Below are 16,262 nucleotides of genomic sequence, written 5' to 3' on the forward strand. Positions count from 1 at the left end.
CTCCTCTTCAACATCAAAGGCCCAATGCTTGGGAAAAAATAGGGGGGGAGGATATGCCATTTATGTTGGTTCTTGCATATTTTACTCTAAAGAAGAGAAAGGGATGCAAATTTTCTATGAGAAGTCTGCGTCCTGGCCGAGCAGTGAGCCCGTCTCTCAGCTCCGTCCCCAGCCTCCGCAAATTGCCGAGGAAGGGCTGGCAAGGACCGCCCTGTGTGCCTGGGCAGCCCAGCCCGGAGGACGGGCGTCGTCTAAAAACGCGGACCATGTGTGCACGCGAGCACACTCACACACAGACATACACACTCACAGACACACACACAGACACACAGAGACACACACACTCACATACACACACACACACAGACACACTCACACACACACTCACACACCCACACACAGACACACACACAGAGACACACACTCACACACAGACACACACACAGACACACACACACACACACACATATACACACACGGTCCAGGGGTGGGTCCTTCTCCGCTTGCAGGATGTTATTTGTGCCACAATTAAGAGCAGTGTGCAAGAAAATAAAAAAAGTAGTTGTCATGGTAACGGAGACTCTGTCTGTAGCTATACTGGCTGAGGGGTGGGCACTGCTCACCAGAACGACTGTTTCTCAAAACAAGATCAATATTTACTTTAGGGTTTGGGAGGTTAGCCAAAAGCCAGGAACTTAATGACTGGGTGATGCATGTGAGGGTTAAAAAGATTTCCATTCCCCCTCCTTTCCCGCTTCAATTGGCTTGTTCAGAAGTATGTCATTGGCATTAACATGTCACGCAGTGTCCCCCCACCCCCCAGCGAGCTGAGCCTCCAGGTGGGCTCTGTCCTGGGGGTGTGGCCCCACATCTCCTCCAGGTTAGCGCCTGACTTCTCCACCCCAACATGTGACACATGACCTTCATCAGGGGCACATGCTTATAGATCCAAGTCCATTTGAATGGAAGGGTTAGCAGGTAAAAACATCGTGTGAGCATGCACTTAAATTAAGTAATAGTTTTTACACTTTTGGCTCCTACAAATAGTTGCACAGAATCGCCATTAACTTTACGTCCAGATTTACCTATCCAGGTTTAACATATCCATAACTTCGAGTCCAATTCCATCCACTTCTGACTAAAACATCTCTCTATAAACCCAAGTTGTAGAGGGAATTCTATTTATTATTACGAGGATGATATCAAAATGCATTAACGTTGCCTGTAAAATGTGAATACACAACACTTTATGACAACAAAAATATTTAACATTCTCTTTGGAAGTGGCGCAGGCTTGTCTAATGACTATAGTGGGAATAAGAACTTTAAAAGCACGTTTAAGTGAAAAGTCTGTTTTTCCTTTAAAATATAGACCTGATAGGAAATCGCCGTTTTTTTGTAAAGCCCATTTCAAGTGAAAAATTATGGACGTGACAATGCAGTCTGCATCTCCTTACGAGGCAGAAGCAATCCCTGCTTTTCTAAGGCATGACCAGTGGTCCTTCTGTACATGGGAGCCGGACCAGAGTGACCTTCACTTTCTAACAGAAACCTTCATGGGTTAAGTTACTGTGCTCGTGGTGACAGACGCACTCCATGTGACTATTTCCCCATAAAAGCAGCACTCGTAGTGATTTCCGTCCTGAGTACTGGATGCCCCACTCTACTCTCCGAGGTCTGGGAGTGGATGACTTTCAGAGTCTCTGTGCTCCCTTTCCAGCTTGGTTAAATTATGCCATGTGACCCCAGCGGCCTTGGGTGAGGGTGTGCTCAAGTTTATTTTTTTTGCCTGATTCATGGAAACCTCAGGGAACGTAGGATCTGACCACCTCTTGCATTTAAGGTGCAACTTCCACTGAACTAGGTTTCCCAGGAGGCCCTGGTAGTGGCTGATTAGTCAGAAGGCTCTCTCTGCACGGGGACACCAGGCACCTTCTTGGGGTCCAGGGGACTGTGGTTCTCTTCAGCCCCTCCTAGCACCCCTGGGGCTGGATCTATAGACCAAATTCCCCTGCAGGGAAGGGGGGGCATTTTAAATCACTGCTCCTGAGGGTAAGGGGAAAGTGACAGAGCAGGTTCCGAGCCTGCTCCCAAGGCATCCCAGCAACCCCAGAGCGGGACCCACCTGAGCCCTTGGGGAGGAGGGGTCGGAATCCGGGAGCCAACCTGAAGCAGCCTCTTCCGCTGCTGACCACGCACGGCCCCAACGCACCTCACTCGTCCAGCTATTTCAAAGAAAAAGGACACTTTTGCACCAAAGCGCACCTGCCACAGGCCCCGGTTAGCTTGCAGACACCACCACCCTGCCCGGGGGCTTCCTGGCCAACCGAGCGGCACGCCCACCAGGGCTCCTCAGGGGCTCGGGCCACCACCCTGAGCCTCCTCCAGGACCTGAGAGCAGGGGCTCTGACGTACATGCAGCACGTCCTGCTCATTTTTCCCAGATCAGAACCACAGACGCCGTCCTGGCGACCCTCTCATGCACGGGCTGTGCACACGCTCCGGGATCAGGCAGACGCGCAGCCGTGACCCAGAACCCCGGCCAGTACAAGAGCAACAGCACACGTCTTCAACAGGCACAGCTACGTGTCTCAAACACGAGTCACGGCCGGGAGCGCTCAACTAGGTCAGGGAGAAGCACACAGCAAGACCACTCATAGGACTGGATCCGTGTTAATAAATTTCTTTAGAGCAATAATCCTCAAAACAGGGCATGTGTAGATATACACTCATACATATGAATGCACATGTATATATTTGCCTATCCTAAGGTTTTATCGTGTCTTGGGAGGAGGGAGAGATACGTGTAGGCATACTATTATATATATTAAAAAAAGCTTTCTAGAACATTCTGAGGCATACACGCCTGCACCCCCAGACGAAGGGACTGAGATGCAAGAGTAACTTGAAAAAGCTGTTCGCTTGAATGAATCCTAGTGACAACCTTAAAAGCTCGGGCCTCGTCCAAGACATGGTTGCACAGCACACAGAATAAACAAGTGCTGGTGATAATCGCCAGGCGGGAAGTCGCACGGCAACGTGCGAAACAATGAACTAAGACGATCTGGACCTCGGGCTCTCTGGCTGGTAACCGTCACCAACGTGCCAGAGTGCAGTAACCAGTCAGGAGAGAGAGAGAGAACAGTTATTGTACCGACTGTTTCTGAGCTGGCTTGGCTTGGCCCACACAGACGGAGCCAGAACCAACTGGGACAGCAGCTCCGGCACCAGCAAGAGCCAGCACCACCCCGCAGAGATGATGTCCTCTCTGCTCCAGCCGGGAGCCGCTCACCCAGAGGAACCCCCAAGCCGGACACACAGTTCTGTAATTTAACCTGCTTGACTCGCTGAAGGGCTGAAAGTGACAGGCACCGTCAGCTGTGGGCAGGGACCAGGCAGCCAGGGGATGGGACCAGCCCATGACGTGAGCGCCTCTCCCCTGGGAAAGGGACGCGTCAGCTGCTGGACCGTCTGCAGTAAGCAGTGCCCTCTTCCCAGTGGCTGTGGACAAGGGAAAAGTGACAGCCTGGGGCTGGTCCTCCCGTCCCACAGAGGAGGTCTTCCTGAGACGGGCCCAGTCTCCAGGTGTTCCCGACGAAGACTGGTGCTCACCCCCTTGGTCACCTCCCTGCTCGCTCTGCACCCCACGGACCGTAGGCTTCCGGCGATTCCTGCCCTCCTTTTGTTTCCAAACGCCATCTGCATTCTGCGTTGTGGCTCCATCCGCGAGGATGTGGTGAGGTCTGCCGTCCCCGACGCTGACGCTGACGCTGACGCTGGGCTGCTCTGGCCATAGGCTCCTTGCTTTGATTGGAGACCACTTCCCGCGTCCTAGAGTTGCCGGCTTGCCATCTGCTCTTGGGCTTTTGATCCGTCTTCCTGGCCTCCCCGTGCCCAGCTCCAGCCTCAGAAAGCCCTGCATTCCGGTTCCCATGCCTGCTGTCCCCCGAGAAGCCGCGCCTCAGCTCTCGGGCCAAGGGAAGCATTTGTCCCAGCAGCTCCCTCCCACTGTAAGTGCAGAGTCCTGGGCTTGTTCTGACCAGCACACGGGCAGCAGGAGGGATCCACACCTCCCAGCCCCACCAGGGACCGGCGGCGGCTCCCCAGTCGAAGCTGCAGATGCAGCTCCCGTTTTAACTACTCTCTCCTCTTCGGTTGGTGACGTTTAAGCTCAGGGAAAACCGGCAGCCTGAAAACTCGGGGCTGCGTCCTGCCGTGGGGTTCCAGGGGAGACTACAGAGGACACCTCCGCCCCCACCCGGCCAGTAGGCCTCTGAAGACAGACTCGGGCGGGCTTGGCGACTCAGGTAGCGAGGAGGCCACATGAGCAGCACCGGCGGCTCCACACGAACCCAAGGGGCCTGGGAGACTGACGCCTGGTCTGGCAGGGTCTGTCTGTCTCCTGCGAGTGGCTGGGTACAGACAAGCTAGCCTGGGTGAGCAGAGGGGCCGGTAGGGGCCGGAGGACTGCCCTGCCCGGCCCTCCAAGCTGGGTCTCTAACTGTATAGGGCCGTCTCTGCCAAGGACCTAGGGCAGTGCCCGCCTCCCAGGACTGACGTGGCCCCAGTGGAAGGCCGGGACCCTGGCGTTTGCACAGGACACAGTGGGAAGGTTAGCCACGCCCCCCACCCCACCCCCACCCCTCACAGCCTTCCCTGGTGGTCTCAGGTGTGGCTTCTGGGAGAGGCCCTTTGGGAAGAGGCCCATGCGAGCATCCTTCCTGGGGCTCTGTGCTAGAAGTCACACAAAAGGGACTCCTAGCCAGCAGGTTTGGAAAAGGCTGATTTTACTCCTGTCATGCAACTGATTTCATAGCTACAAGCTAATAGCTGTGACGGAGGAATTATTAAAGTGTTAAATATTTCATTTAAAAGGGAACATTGCCGTCACTTTAAAAAGAAAACTCAGAACTCATCTGTTGGAAATCGTCATGTGTGAGAGAGCGCAAGGAGAACCAGCCGGGCCCCCCCTCCCACTCCCGACCGGGCGGCCCGTGGGTGGGGGGCCAGCACAGGCCAGGCTCTCCCGGGGAGGGCTCAGAGGGTGCTGGAGAAGCGCCCACGCCAGGCTCTCCCGGGGAGGGCTCAGAGGGTGCTGGAGAAGCGCCCACGCCAGGCTCTCCCGGGGAGGGCTCAGAGGGTGCTGGAGAAGCGCCCACGCCAGGCTCTCCCGGGGAGGGCTCAGAGGATGCTGGAGAAGCGCCCACGCCAGGCTCTCCCGGGGAGGGCTCAGAGGATGCTGGAGAAGCGCCCACGCCAGGCTCTCCCGGGGAGGGCTCAGAGGGTGCTGTAGAAGCGCCCACGCCAGGCTCTCCCGGGGAGGGCTCAGAGGGTGCTGGAGAAGCGCCCACGCCAGGCTCTCCCGGGGAGGGCTCAGAGGATGCTGGAGAAGCGCCCACGCCAGGCTCTCCCGGGGAGGGCTCAGAGGGTGCTGTAGAAGCGCCCACGCCAGGCTCTCCCGGGGAGGGCTCAGAGGGTGCTGGAGAAGCGCCCACGCCAGGCTCTCCCGGGGAGGGCTCAGAGGGTGCTGGAGAAGCGCCCACGCCAGGCTCTCCCGGGGAGGGCTCAGAGGGTGCTGGAGAAGCGCCCACGCCAGGCTCTCCCGGGGAGGGCTCAGAGGGTGCTGGAGAAGCGCCCACGCCAGGCTCTCCCGGGGAGGGCTCAGAGGGTGCTGGACAAGCGCCCACGCCAGGCTCTCCCGGGGAGGGCTCAGAGGGTGCTGGAGAAGCGCCCACGCCAGGCTCTCCCGGGGAGGGCTCAGAGGATGCTGGAGAAGCGCCCACGCCAGGCTGGCAGAAATTCAAGCAGAGAGGTCCAGGGTTAGCGGCCCAACCACCCCGCTCCCCAGCCATCCACAGCCTGCCCAGCCGTGCCGGCTGGAAGGGTCTCCGTGGGCAGCAGAGGCAGAACAAGGACAGTGTCCACACTCCCCCTGAACCTGAAGGCCGATCCTGCTTGTCCGCAGGCCTGCTGCCCTTGCCCTCATGGGAAATACAGCTTTTGGCCATGTGCTACTTTTACGATTCCAGCTGCATTTGCCCCCAACCTCCAAGGTCACCTTTGACACATATTCTACAAAGAAGCTAAATTCATTTATGAGTCAACATGAAGAAGTTAGGGAGTGTCAACAGCAAAGAAGTTTAAATGATAGTTCACTGTGAGAGGAACATTAATTCAAGATTTATTTCAAGAATAATGGCTTCATTAAATAACTGTTTCTGGGAGGAGGACGGATTAAAAATAAACAAAACTGACCTTCGAAAGAGGTTTCCAGGGAGGAGGACTTGTTTTCCCTGCAACGCCTGGCCGTGTCACCAGACGGCCAGCTCCCCGTCACCAAGGGACAGAAACGAGTCTGTTGCTACTTTCAATGAACCCAGATTAGTGAAAAATCAAAACAAAAAACAAACAAAAAAATTAAGAGTTTTCTTTTTAAGAAAACGCCCTACTACTAAAACAACAATCTCAGGAGAAATCCATCTTCCTTGAAAGGTCATGATTCACCTGACTCCCTGAGCTGCAGGAGCCCCGGCTCCCAGGAGGGGCCCCCTCCCCCAGAGAGACCTGCTTGACCTGGCCCCCCCCCCCAGGACAGGGGGCCGCAGGCCACCACCCCCGACTTCTGGTCCGCAAAGGTTCCCTGGGAGAACACTCCAGATCGCTACTTTGTCACGAACCTACCTTTGGAACTTCTCTCAGAGAAGAAGTCAAACCCCACAGAACTTCCAGCATCTAATGTTGTAACCGCGCAAACGGCACCTGTCTACAGTCCACTGTAGCACACATTTTTGCTACCGCTTCAAAACTGAACCAGTGGTTCCCAGCGCGGTCATCTCCTGGAGGGAGGATCCGGCCAAGGAGAGGCCATCAGGCCCAGGCCCAGGAGGGGCCCGTGGGCAGCAGGACAGGCCCCGCTGCGGCCTGAGGGTCTGGCACAGAGGTCACGGCTTCCTGGGCTGGGCTTCAGGAAGACAGGGCCGGCGACGAGGCCAGGCCGTGAGGAGGAGGTCACCCGTTGTTACAAGTGACACTGGTCAACACCGTCTACTCTCAGAGCACGAACACGGGGGAAAAGGACACGCGAAAGTACGCTCCACATGCTCAAAAATTAACACGCGGAAGGCAGAATGTGTCAAAGAAACACACGCCCCACTTACAGTGGGCCCCCTGCCCGCAGTTTACACAGAAGGCTCATTCCTCTGTGTCAGTGGACAGCTCTCCGAGCTCAGAGGTTGTCCCTGTGCTGGGCCTGCCCTCTGCCCATGATGTCGCTGGCTCCCAGACACACAGCAGAGAGAACAAAGCCGCCACCACTGGGCACAAAGGGGGCAGGTTGCCGATCTGGGCTTGGTGCCAGGTAACGCCGTGTTGGCCACCGCCTCCGCATTCTAGCTGTCCCCCACCCCCACCCCCTTAGACCACACCATCCCCACACCTGGTCCCTGTCCAGGAGTGACGGAGCTAAACGGAGCCCCGGCCGCGTGCACCGCGGCAGGTAAAACCCTGGGCCCGCAGCCACGGACTGTCGGCGGGTTATGGCTAGCTGCTGACTCCCAGCACCCAAACCAGCTGGAAGGGACTTGACCCACTCAGAAGTGCCCGCTAGGACTGTGGGGCTTGTCCAATAGGGGACAGGCTACTGGGGTGACTCAGAGGTCTTCCTCCTTAGTCCAGTGGGTGCTGCCAGGGGGTCCTGGTCACCGAGACCTGCTGTGATCACGACCTGCGTGCAAGTCAAGGAGACAGCCAGGCCTGGTGCAGGCCCAGAGCTGCGGAAGCAGGGTGACAGGGGTCGGTCCACACCCCCCTCAAGAGCTGAGGACAGGGCTTCAGGCCCACTGCCCTCCCCACCCCTCCTGCCCTGGTTTTGTGATTTTTCTGCTCTGAACACTGCAAACCCTTAGTGTCTGCGCCCTTATTTGACAGGCAGGAGGGGAGGGGAGGGGAGGGGAGGGGAGGCTGTTAGACAGTTCTTTCCTGCTCCCACCGGCAGCAGATAGAAGAGTTCACGGCTCCCATGTTCCCAACCGCATCCCCGAGCCCCTTCTGCAGACGGCACAGCACGCTCCTCAACCTGTCCTCGGCTCGGCACATGGGGGTGCACCGGGTCCAGTGGCCCCGTCCTCCATCAGCCTGTGGACGTGTGGTGCTGGGAGAAGAGGCCGAGCTGGCAGCAGGTCCCCCTGCGTGCTGGGCAGGGGGCGCTGAGCAGTCACGCATCACTTAGCCCCTCGGGGGCACCCACTGCAGGTGACGGCCGGTTCTGGACACGTGCCGAATGCTGTGTGGCTCCGGCTCTGTCCTAGAGTCCCCTGCTAGACTCTCGGGGGTCCCATGGAAAGACACCTTCTGGGATAGTCCCCGACGACACTGGGCTGAAAGGCACCTACTTCCCACAGCTTCACCACTTCAGCTCATCACAGGCAAAATCATTCATGCTGTTCCCTGTTCGTCAAGTCACGTGTCAGCTCAACTTTTCAGGGGTTTCCCCAGCCGCCTCCCCTGAAAACTCCGCTCCATTTTCAAGTTTGTTTTTGCCGAACAGCTTAGTAGCAATTAGAATACCATTCAGTTTTCAAGTTGGCTTTAAAGCCATAAAGACGGCTTTAAATTTACCTTACGTAAAATCTCGGCGATTTATTTTTTTAGGTACACGTGTTTATGTATTCGCACATACATGTCTGTATACAAAATGCTCATTTACATTAAAATGACTAAAAATCACTGTGTAAAATAAACCCTGGTGCGTGTCTAGAGTGATTTCAGCTGCTAGAAGAAAGAATGCAACTAACGCTGGAAGAGCAACGCCTGGGAGAGTGCCCACAGGTCCTCAGACCCCTGCCTCTGGCCCGCACCCCCGAGGCAACAGGGCCTCACTCTGTCCCTTAAGAACAAGACATCTACTTACAGTGAGTGTGACAAATTAAGTGGGAAACTAATCCGAGACGACACAGTGCTGCTACTCACTCTGAGGTAAGTGTTGGCCGCCGAGTTTATGGACATGGCGAACCGTCCGCGTGCAAGCTTCGCTTTCTGTGCTGTTGGCAAGCAGATAGTTTGAGTTCACAATAAGCTTATTGAAAAATTTACTGCCATTCAGATGTGTTCCTACTTAAACCTTGCAGGCAGCGAGCGTCCAGCACTGGTCTGTATGCATCATTTTTACTGCCTTTGCCAAGAACGAGGTGACCGCATGCCAAAACCAACACAGCCATTTGGAACGGGGGTGAGATCGCGCACTCTGGTCCTCACAGTGTGGCCCCACGCTGTCTGTTTAGATGAGGTAAAAATACCACATTGGTGCACTCAGTGAAAACGGGCTGTGAGGTAAGTGAGAGTTAAGGCGGGCTCCCCGGAGGAAGCGCCCAGGCGGCGCAGGGACTGACCTCGCAGGAAGACTGGGTGGTGAAGGGCTGGCACTGGGAGCTCCTGGAGGGCTGCGGGCTCCTGGAAGTAGGCGTCCAGCCAGGCTGTGCACTCCTGCAGGGGCCTCGCCGCTCCCTCTGGGCTGCTGAGCGGCTCAGGACGAGCAGAGGCCTCACTGGGGCTGCAGAAGCAATAACAGAAGATTAATAAACCTTGAGGCCCGAGTCCACATCAGAAATGCCAACAGAAAACACCACTGCACCAACGGGTGACGCCTGTGGCTGTTCGACGAGCCTGCACGTCCGGCCGGCTGTGTGACAGGTGTGGACAGAGCAGTACGGAGGGGTGGAGCCTGCAGGCGGGGGCACCCAGGTGTCCGTCCACCACCTGTCTGGCTTTAGCTTTAAACAACATGGCGTCTTCCAAAACAAGGGGCGATGCCCAGGAAGGGACGTCCCGATGCCCGGCACTGCTACTCAGGGCTCTGGACATTTCTTGCCCACCAGGGCAGGCTGCGACCGGGCGATGACGCCGACCACAGAAGCGACCGTGGGGAGCGTGCCTGCCCCTTTGCAGGACGAACATATGTGTGTTTGCATCTACGGCCGTCTGTCCAGTCCCCGTGGGCTCGTAATCAAACCCCTCTCCCGAAATACTCTGACCGGCATCGCTCCACTCCTCTCCCCTCTCCCAGCACCACTGACGACCACAGTGCAACCTGTTCGCATGCGGTCATCTGCTTCGTGCTCAGTCCTGGGGTCCCCACCTCACCCTGCTTTGTGCTCAGTCCCGGGGTCCCCACCTCACCCTGCTTCGTGCTCAGTCCCGGGGTCCCCTCTGCTTCGTGCTCAGTCCCGGGGTCCCCACCTCACCCTGCTTCGTGCTCAGTCCCGGGGTCCCCTCTGCTTCATGCTCAGTCCCGGGGTCCCCACCTCACCCTGCTTCGTGCTCAGTCCCGGGGTCCCCTCTGCTTCGTGCTCAGTCCCGGGGTCCCCCCCTGCTTCGTGCTCAGTCCCGGGGTCCCCTCTGCTTCGTGCTCAGTCCCGGGGTCCCCACCTCACCCTGCTTCGTGCTCAGTCCCGGGGTCCCCCCCTGCTTCGTGCTCAGTCCCGGGGTCCCCTCTGCTTCGTGCTCAGTCCCGGGGTCCCCCCTGCTTCGTGCTCAGTCCCGGGGTCCCCACCTCACCCTGCTTCGTGCTCAGTCCCGGGGTCCCCACCTCACCCTGCTTCGTGCTCAGTCCCGGGGTCCCCACCTCACCCTGCTTCGTGCTCATTCCCGGGGTCCCCCCCCTGCTTTGTGCTCAGTCCCGGGGTCCCCACCACACCCAGCTTCGTGATCAGTCTCGGGGTCCCCACCCTGCTTCGTGCTCAGTCCCGGGGTCCCCCCCTGCTTCGTGCTCAGTCCCGGGGTCCCCCCCTGCTTTGTGCTCAGTCCCGGGGTCCCCCCCTGCTTCGTGCTCAGTCCCGGGGTCCCCACCCTGCTTTGTGCTCAGTCCCGGGGTCCCCCCCTCACCCTGCTTCGTGCTCAGTCCCGGGGTCCCCCCCTGCTTCGTGCTCAGTCCCGGGGTCCCCACCTCACCCTGCTTCGTGCTCAGTCCCGGGGTCCCCACCTCACCCTGCTTCGTGCTCAGTCCCGGGGTCCCCCCCTGCTTCGTGCTCAGTCCCGGGGTCCCCCCCGTGCTCAGTCCCGGGGTCCCCACCCTGCTTTGTGCTCAGTCCCGGGGTCCCCCCCTCACCCTGCTTCGTGCTCAGTCCCAGGGTCCCCACCCTGCTTCGTGCTCAGTCCCGGGGTCCCCACCTCACCCTGCTTCGTGCTCAGTCCCGGGGTCCCCCTCCACCCTGCTTCGTGCTCAGTCCCGGGGTCCCCCTCCACCCTGCTTCGTGCTCAGTCCCAGGTCCCCCTCCCGTCTGCACTTGGCCTGCTGCGCCCACGTGGACAGTGTCTGCTCTGTGTGTGGGCCCTGCAGCTCCAGGCCGTCATGTGTTACGCCTGGGCTTTTGAGTTCTTCCTTTCTCCAATCTCACTACTACGGTCGCTAGTCTCCCTTTATCTCCTGAAGTTTAAACCAGCACGTTTCAGACGCACTGCGGACGGCTTGGCTGCGTGGAGCGGGGTGCCCGTGTCCTTCTGTGTGTGGGACCTGCAGGCACCGCTCACGGAGCTGACTTCTCAGACGGGGCTGACTGTCTGAGTACACGCTCCTCTGGACCAAGAACGGAAGTCTGACTTCTTCAAACGACTTTCCTTTCCTAGCACACAGGGCCCAGCACACGGGGCACGCTGCCCGGGGCTCCCCAGTCCCGGCGGGCTGGGTTTCTCTAGGGTCCTTCTCAGATGTACGGCTTCTGAGGCTTTGAGGAGCAGAAAAGCCACCAAAATGCCAGTAGCAGCAGCTCTTCCTGCAGCCCTCACGCCTCCCTTCCTGGCGTCCGGAGGGCACATGTGTGAGCTTCAGTCTACAGGCTCTGTCTCCAACACACACTCACTACGCTGATGAGCGTCCCAGGGAGGCGGAGGGGCCCAGCAGAGGGAGGTGAACAGAGCTGATGCACTAATGTCACCAGCTTCAACCTGTGGGGGACTTCCCTCCTAAGGGGGCAGGCGGGGGACAGGGACCCACTCACAACCCCCTTGGCCTGGTACCGCCCACAGCCCCCAGAGGGGTGAGCTGCTGGTCAAGGAGGACCACGAAGGCAAGTGCCTCCCAGGCCCTGCTGGTCCTCAGGTCTTGTGAAGTCTACTGTCCTGTTACACAGCTGGGTTCCCTGGGTGAGGGGCAAACATTCCGGGAGATGAGCATCGTTATCTGAGAGGCAGGGGCTTCTGCACCCAGCAGCCTCCTTCTTTGCTTCAAGTCACACCTCCTCACCCCCCCCCCCCCCCCCAGTGACACAGGGGACACTCGGGCACTGCCCATGCTGTGCCTATGTCCTCTGCTGCTGAGGGAACTGGAATGTGAACTGGGCTTCCTAGCATCTCCCACCCTTAAAAGGATATTTGAAGAACTTTTACAGTAGGAAAATTCATCTTAAATTGATTTTTTATGCTTGTGCTAAAGATCCCAACCTCTGACTGACTCTGCGGCTCTCCTGGTTAACTCTTTCTCTGTTGGCGTTAGATTACCATTCATGAGTGAAATGTAATTAAACAGCTTGATTCTGAAGCAGGATTTATGATACTACATTCAAAACGAATGGCATTAAACACACACATAAAACCATATTTTAAAAGGCATGACACAAATTTCCATTTCCACAATAAAATGAAATTTATTCTCTGCCCTGCCCTCTCTCCCCACCTGGCTCTGCTTGTCCCTGAAGGGGCTGCGGTGTGACAGTCCTCAGGCAGTGCTGACGGTGCTCTGATTGTGGGGGAGGGCCTGTGGCCTCCTTCCCAACAGACCCGAAATCCCCGCCATTATGGGCTCCACGGCCCACGCGCAGTCACATCCCATGTCCTGTCTTCCTGGGGACGCCAGCAGCGCACCGACCAGGGCCAGGGAGGCACCGTGGCCCACTCTACCGTGTCCAGGGACACACCTGGCAATCGTGGGACAGTGTGCCCAGGCACCCCCATGCAGGTGGCCGGAAGGCCAGCGCTGCAGAGGGGACAGGGACAGGAGGTGGCCTGTCTAGAAATCGGCTGGGATCGTGCAGACAGGGGGACACAGAGTCTACCTGCCTCTTCCTGCAGCGAGCATTGTGGCCCTGCAGCCCCTGGCCTCTGTTCCTTTGGCCTAGCGGCCGGCTAGGGGCTGGAGAGTGAACCTGGCTTTGTCGAACCTTCTCCCACGTGACAAGGCAGAGAGCCCAGGCAGCCCAACACAGCAACCATAACACATCTGGTTTGGTTTAAGGGTTCCTTCCAGAAATATGCAACCGTTGGCAATCCCAGGGACTCCCTAAGAAGGAATAGGACCACGGCATGCTGCCCGCAGGGGAAGCTTCCAGAACGTCAGGGTGTCAGAAGGCCCCGTGTGAAGTTCCCCCGGAGCTGTGACCTGTGAGAGGCGGCCCTGACCCCCCCTTCTGGGTTTGCAGAAAGAATGTTCCGGTGCTGGCTGCATGTCAGATTTGTTTTGATGTAAACCTGTCCTTCAACCCAAAGCAGGACGTAGAAATGTGGGTGAGAGGCTCCTGAACAGCTTCCGAGCTGTTTCTAATAGAGCGGCCCCCGCCCTGGACGTGCTGCCCGAGAACACGCGACTTCACGGCAGACGGCGCTCAGGGGGGAGGTGTCCTTCCGGCCCGCGAGCAGCCCGGGGCTCAGGGCGCTCGTGTGACCGCGAGGGAGGAGCGTCTCACGCAAGGGGGCTCAGGGCGCTCGTGTGACCGCGAGGGAGGAGCGTCTCACGCAAGGGGGAGCAGGGAGACGCGGTGACCGAGCCACATTTCCGTGCGACGGCCCCAGTGACAAGGGCGCATGCCGCGTGGGGAACTGGGCGCAGCTCCCGCTCGCCCTGACGCCAGGCACTGCGCGGTCAGCCAAACACAGGCTCAGGCCGGCAGCCGCGGGGCCCTCTGCTGCCAGTGACAAAGCCAGGAGGCCACCGAGGAGCGGTGTGCACCTGGCACGTCACGAGGGAGCTGAGGGGCCCCCAGCACCGTGGCCCCCGGCCCCTTCCCAATTGGGATGCTCAGTGCTTTCTTTAACACTCAACCGGCACAACAGGAGATCTGGGTATTCAGATTTCGGGGTGCCCCAAGTCTTTACGGGCAATAGAGAATCACTAAGTCCTCCTTATGAAAGAATTCTTTCTACTCCCCAGAGGCATTAAAATGTCACGAACTTGGCTTAAGTTCCATTTGATGGAATAAGAAAACGGGCCAAAGGTCCCAAGTTCTGATTCGCATCCGAATGGCGCCCTGTGTGTGCTGCGCTGAGTGTCGTGAGGTCGAATGCCTCTCTCTTTGACCCCAGTACTTTCCCGACATTTCTCTCTCTGCAGGATGCAGCGGAGTCCTACGGGTTTGGGAACGTTCACAGGTTGTGACCCTGGGGGGTCCCCCAAGAGGAGAGTTCCAGAGACTCACATTCTTCCGAGTTCACCGGGTACCGGGCACCCTGCAGTGGGGCTGGGAGGTCAGTCTGCATGGCCACCGGGGTACGAGTGGGAGAAGAGCCCAGAGCTGTGGCCGCGGGCAGCTCTTTAGCCCCCTTCAGGTGAGAACGGCTCCAGACGGGGCTGAGTGGACACACCTTGTCTGGCTTCTGGGACGTGGCATGGGGCCGGGAGGTCACGACTCAGGGAGGACCACAGCCTCACGGGCTCAGGACAGCACGCCTCCCGGCCCGGGTGTAACACAGCGCTAGGACTCAGGACGGCACGCCTCTCGGCCCGATTGTGACACAGCGCTAGGGCTCAGGACGGCACGCCTCCCGGCCCGGGTGTGACACAGCGCTAGGGCTCAGGACGGCACGCCTCCCGGCCCGGGTGTGACACAGCGCTAGGGCTCAGGACGGCACGCCTCTCGGCCCGGGTGTGACACAGCGCTGGAGCTCAGGACAGCACACCTCTCAGCCCGGGTGTGACACAGCGCTAGGGCTCAGGACGGCATGCCTCTCGGCCCGGGTGTGACACAGCGCTAGGACTCAGGACGGCACGCCTCTCGGCCCGGGTGTGACACAGCTCTAGGACTCAGGACGGCACGCCTCTCGGCCCGGGTGTGACACAGCGCTAGGGCTCAGGACGGCACGCCTCTCGGCCCGGGTGTGACACAGCGCTAGGGCTCAGGACGGCACGCCTCTCGGCCCGGGTGTGACACAGCGCTGGAGCTCAGGACAGCACGCCTCTCGGCCCGGGTGTGACACAGCGCTAGGGCTCAGGACGGCACGCCTCCCGGCCCGGGTGTGACACAGCGCTGGAGCTCAGGACGGCACGCCTCCCGGCCCGGGTGTGACACAGCGCTAGGGCTCAGGACGGCACGCCTCTTGGCCCGGGTGTGACACAGCGCTGGAGCTCAGGACGGCACGCCTCTCGGCCCGATTGTGACACAGCGCTAGGGCTCAGGACGGCACGCCTCCCGGCCCGGGTGTGACACAGCGCTAGGGCTCAGGACGGCACGCCTCTCGGCCCGGGTGTGACACAGCGCTGGAGCTCAGGACGGCATGCCTCTCGGCCCGGGTGTGACACAGCGCTGGAGCTCAGGACGGCACGCCTCCCGGCCCGGGTGTGACACAGCGCTAGGGCTCAGGACGGCACGCCTCTCGGCCCGGGTGTGACACAGCGCTAGGGCTCAGGACGGCACGCCTCCCGGCCCGGGTGTGACACAGCGCTGGAGCTCAGGACGGCACGCCTCTCGGCCCGGGTGTGACACAGCGCTGGAGCTCAGGACGGCACGCCTCTCGGCCCGGGTGTGACACAGCGCTAGGGCTCAGGAGGCACGCCTCTCGGCCCGGGTGTGACACAGCGCTGGAGCTCAGGACGGCAAGCCTCTCGGCCCGATTGTGACACAGCGCTAGGGCTCAGGACGGCACGCCTCTCAGCCCGGGTGTGACACAGCGCTAGGGCTCAGGACGGCACGCCTCTCGGCCCGGGTGTGACACAGCGCTAGGGCTCAGGACGGCACGCCTCTCAGCCCGGGTGTGACACAGCGCTGGAGCTCAGGACGGCACGCCTCTCAGCCCGGGTGTGACACAGCGCTGGAGCTCAGGACGGCACGCCTCTCAGCCCGGGTGTGACACAGCGCTAGGGCTCAGGACGGCACGCCTCTCGGCCCGGGTGTGACACAGCGCTAGGGCTCAGGACGGCACGCCTCTCAGCCCGGGTGTGACACAGCGCTGGAGCTCAGGACGGCACGCCTCTCAGCCCGGGTGTGACACAGCGCTGGAGCTCAGGACGGCACGCCTCTCGGCCCGGGTGTGACACAGCGCTAGGGCTCAGGACGGCACGCCTC

General features: G+C 59.4%; 1 protein-coding gene across 1 annotated transcript in view; it reads right to left on the reverse strand.

The window, feature by feature from the left end:
• The window catches only part of MGMT (O-6-methylguanine-DNA methyltransferase), a 221,362-nt gene that overhangs the window by 23,123 nt on the left and 181,977 nt on the right, over nt 1-16,262 (reverse strand). Inside the window, exon 3 of the mRNA XM_066354983.1 lies at nt 9,387-9,547. Coding sequence (XP_066211080.1) covers nt 9,387-9,547 — 161 coding nt within the window. The remainder of the gene's footprint in view (nt 1-9,386; nt 9,548-16,262) is intronic.

This window comes from Saccopteryx leptura, chromosome 13 (assembly GCF_036850995.1).
Source record: "Saccopteryx leptura isolate mSacLep1 chromosome 13, mSacLep1_pri_phased_curated, whole genome shotgun sequence".
NCBI classification, from domain to species: Eukaryota; Metazoa; Chordata; class Mammalia; order Chiroptera; family Emballonuridae; genus Saccopteryx; species Saccopteryx leptura.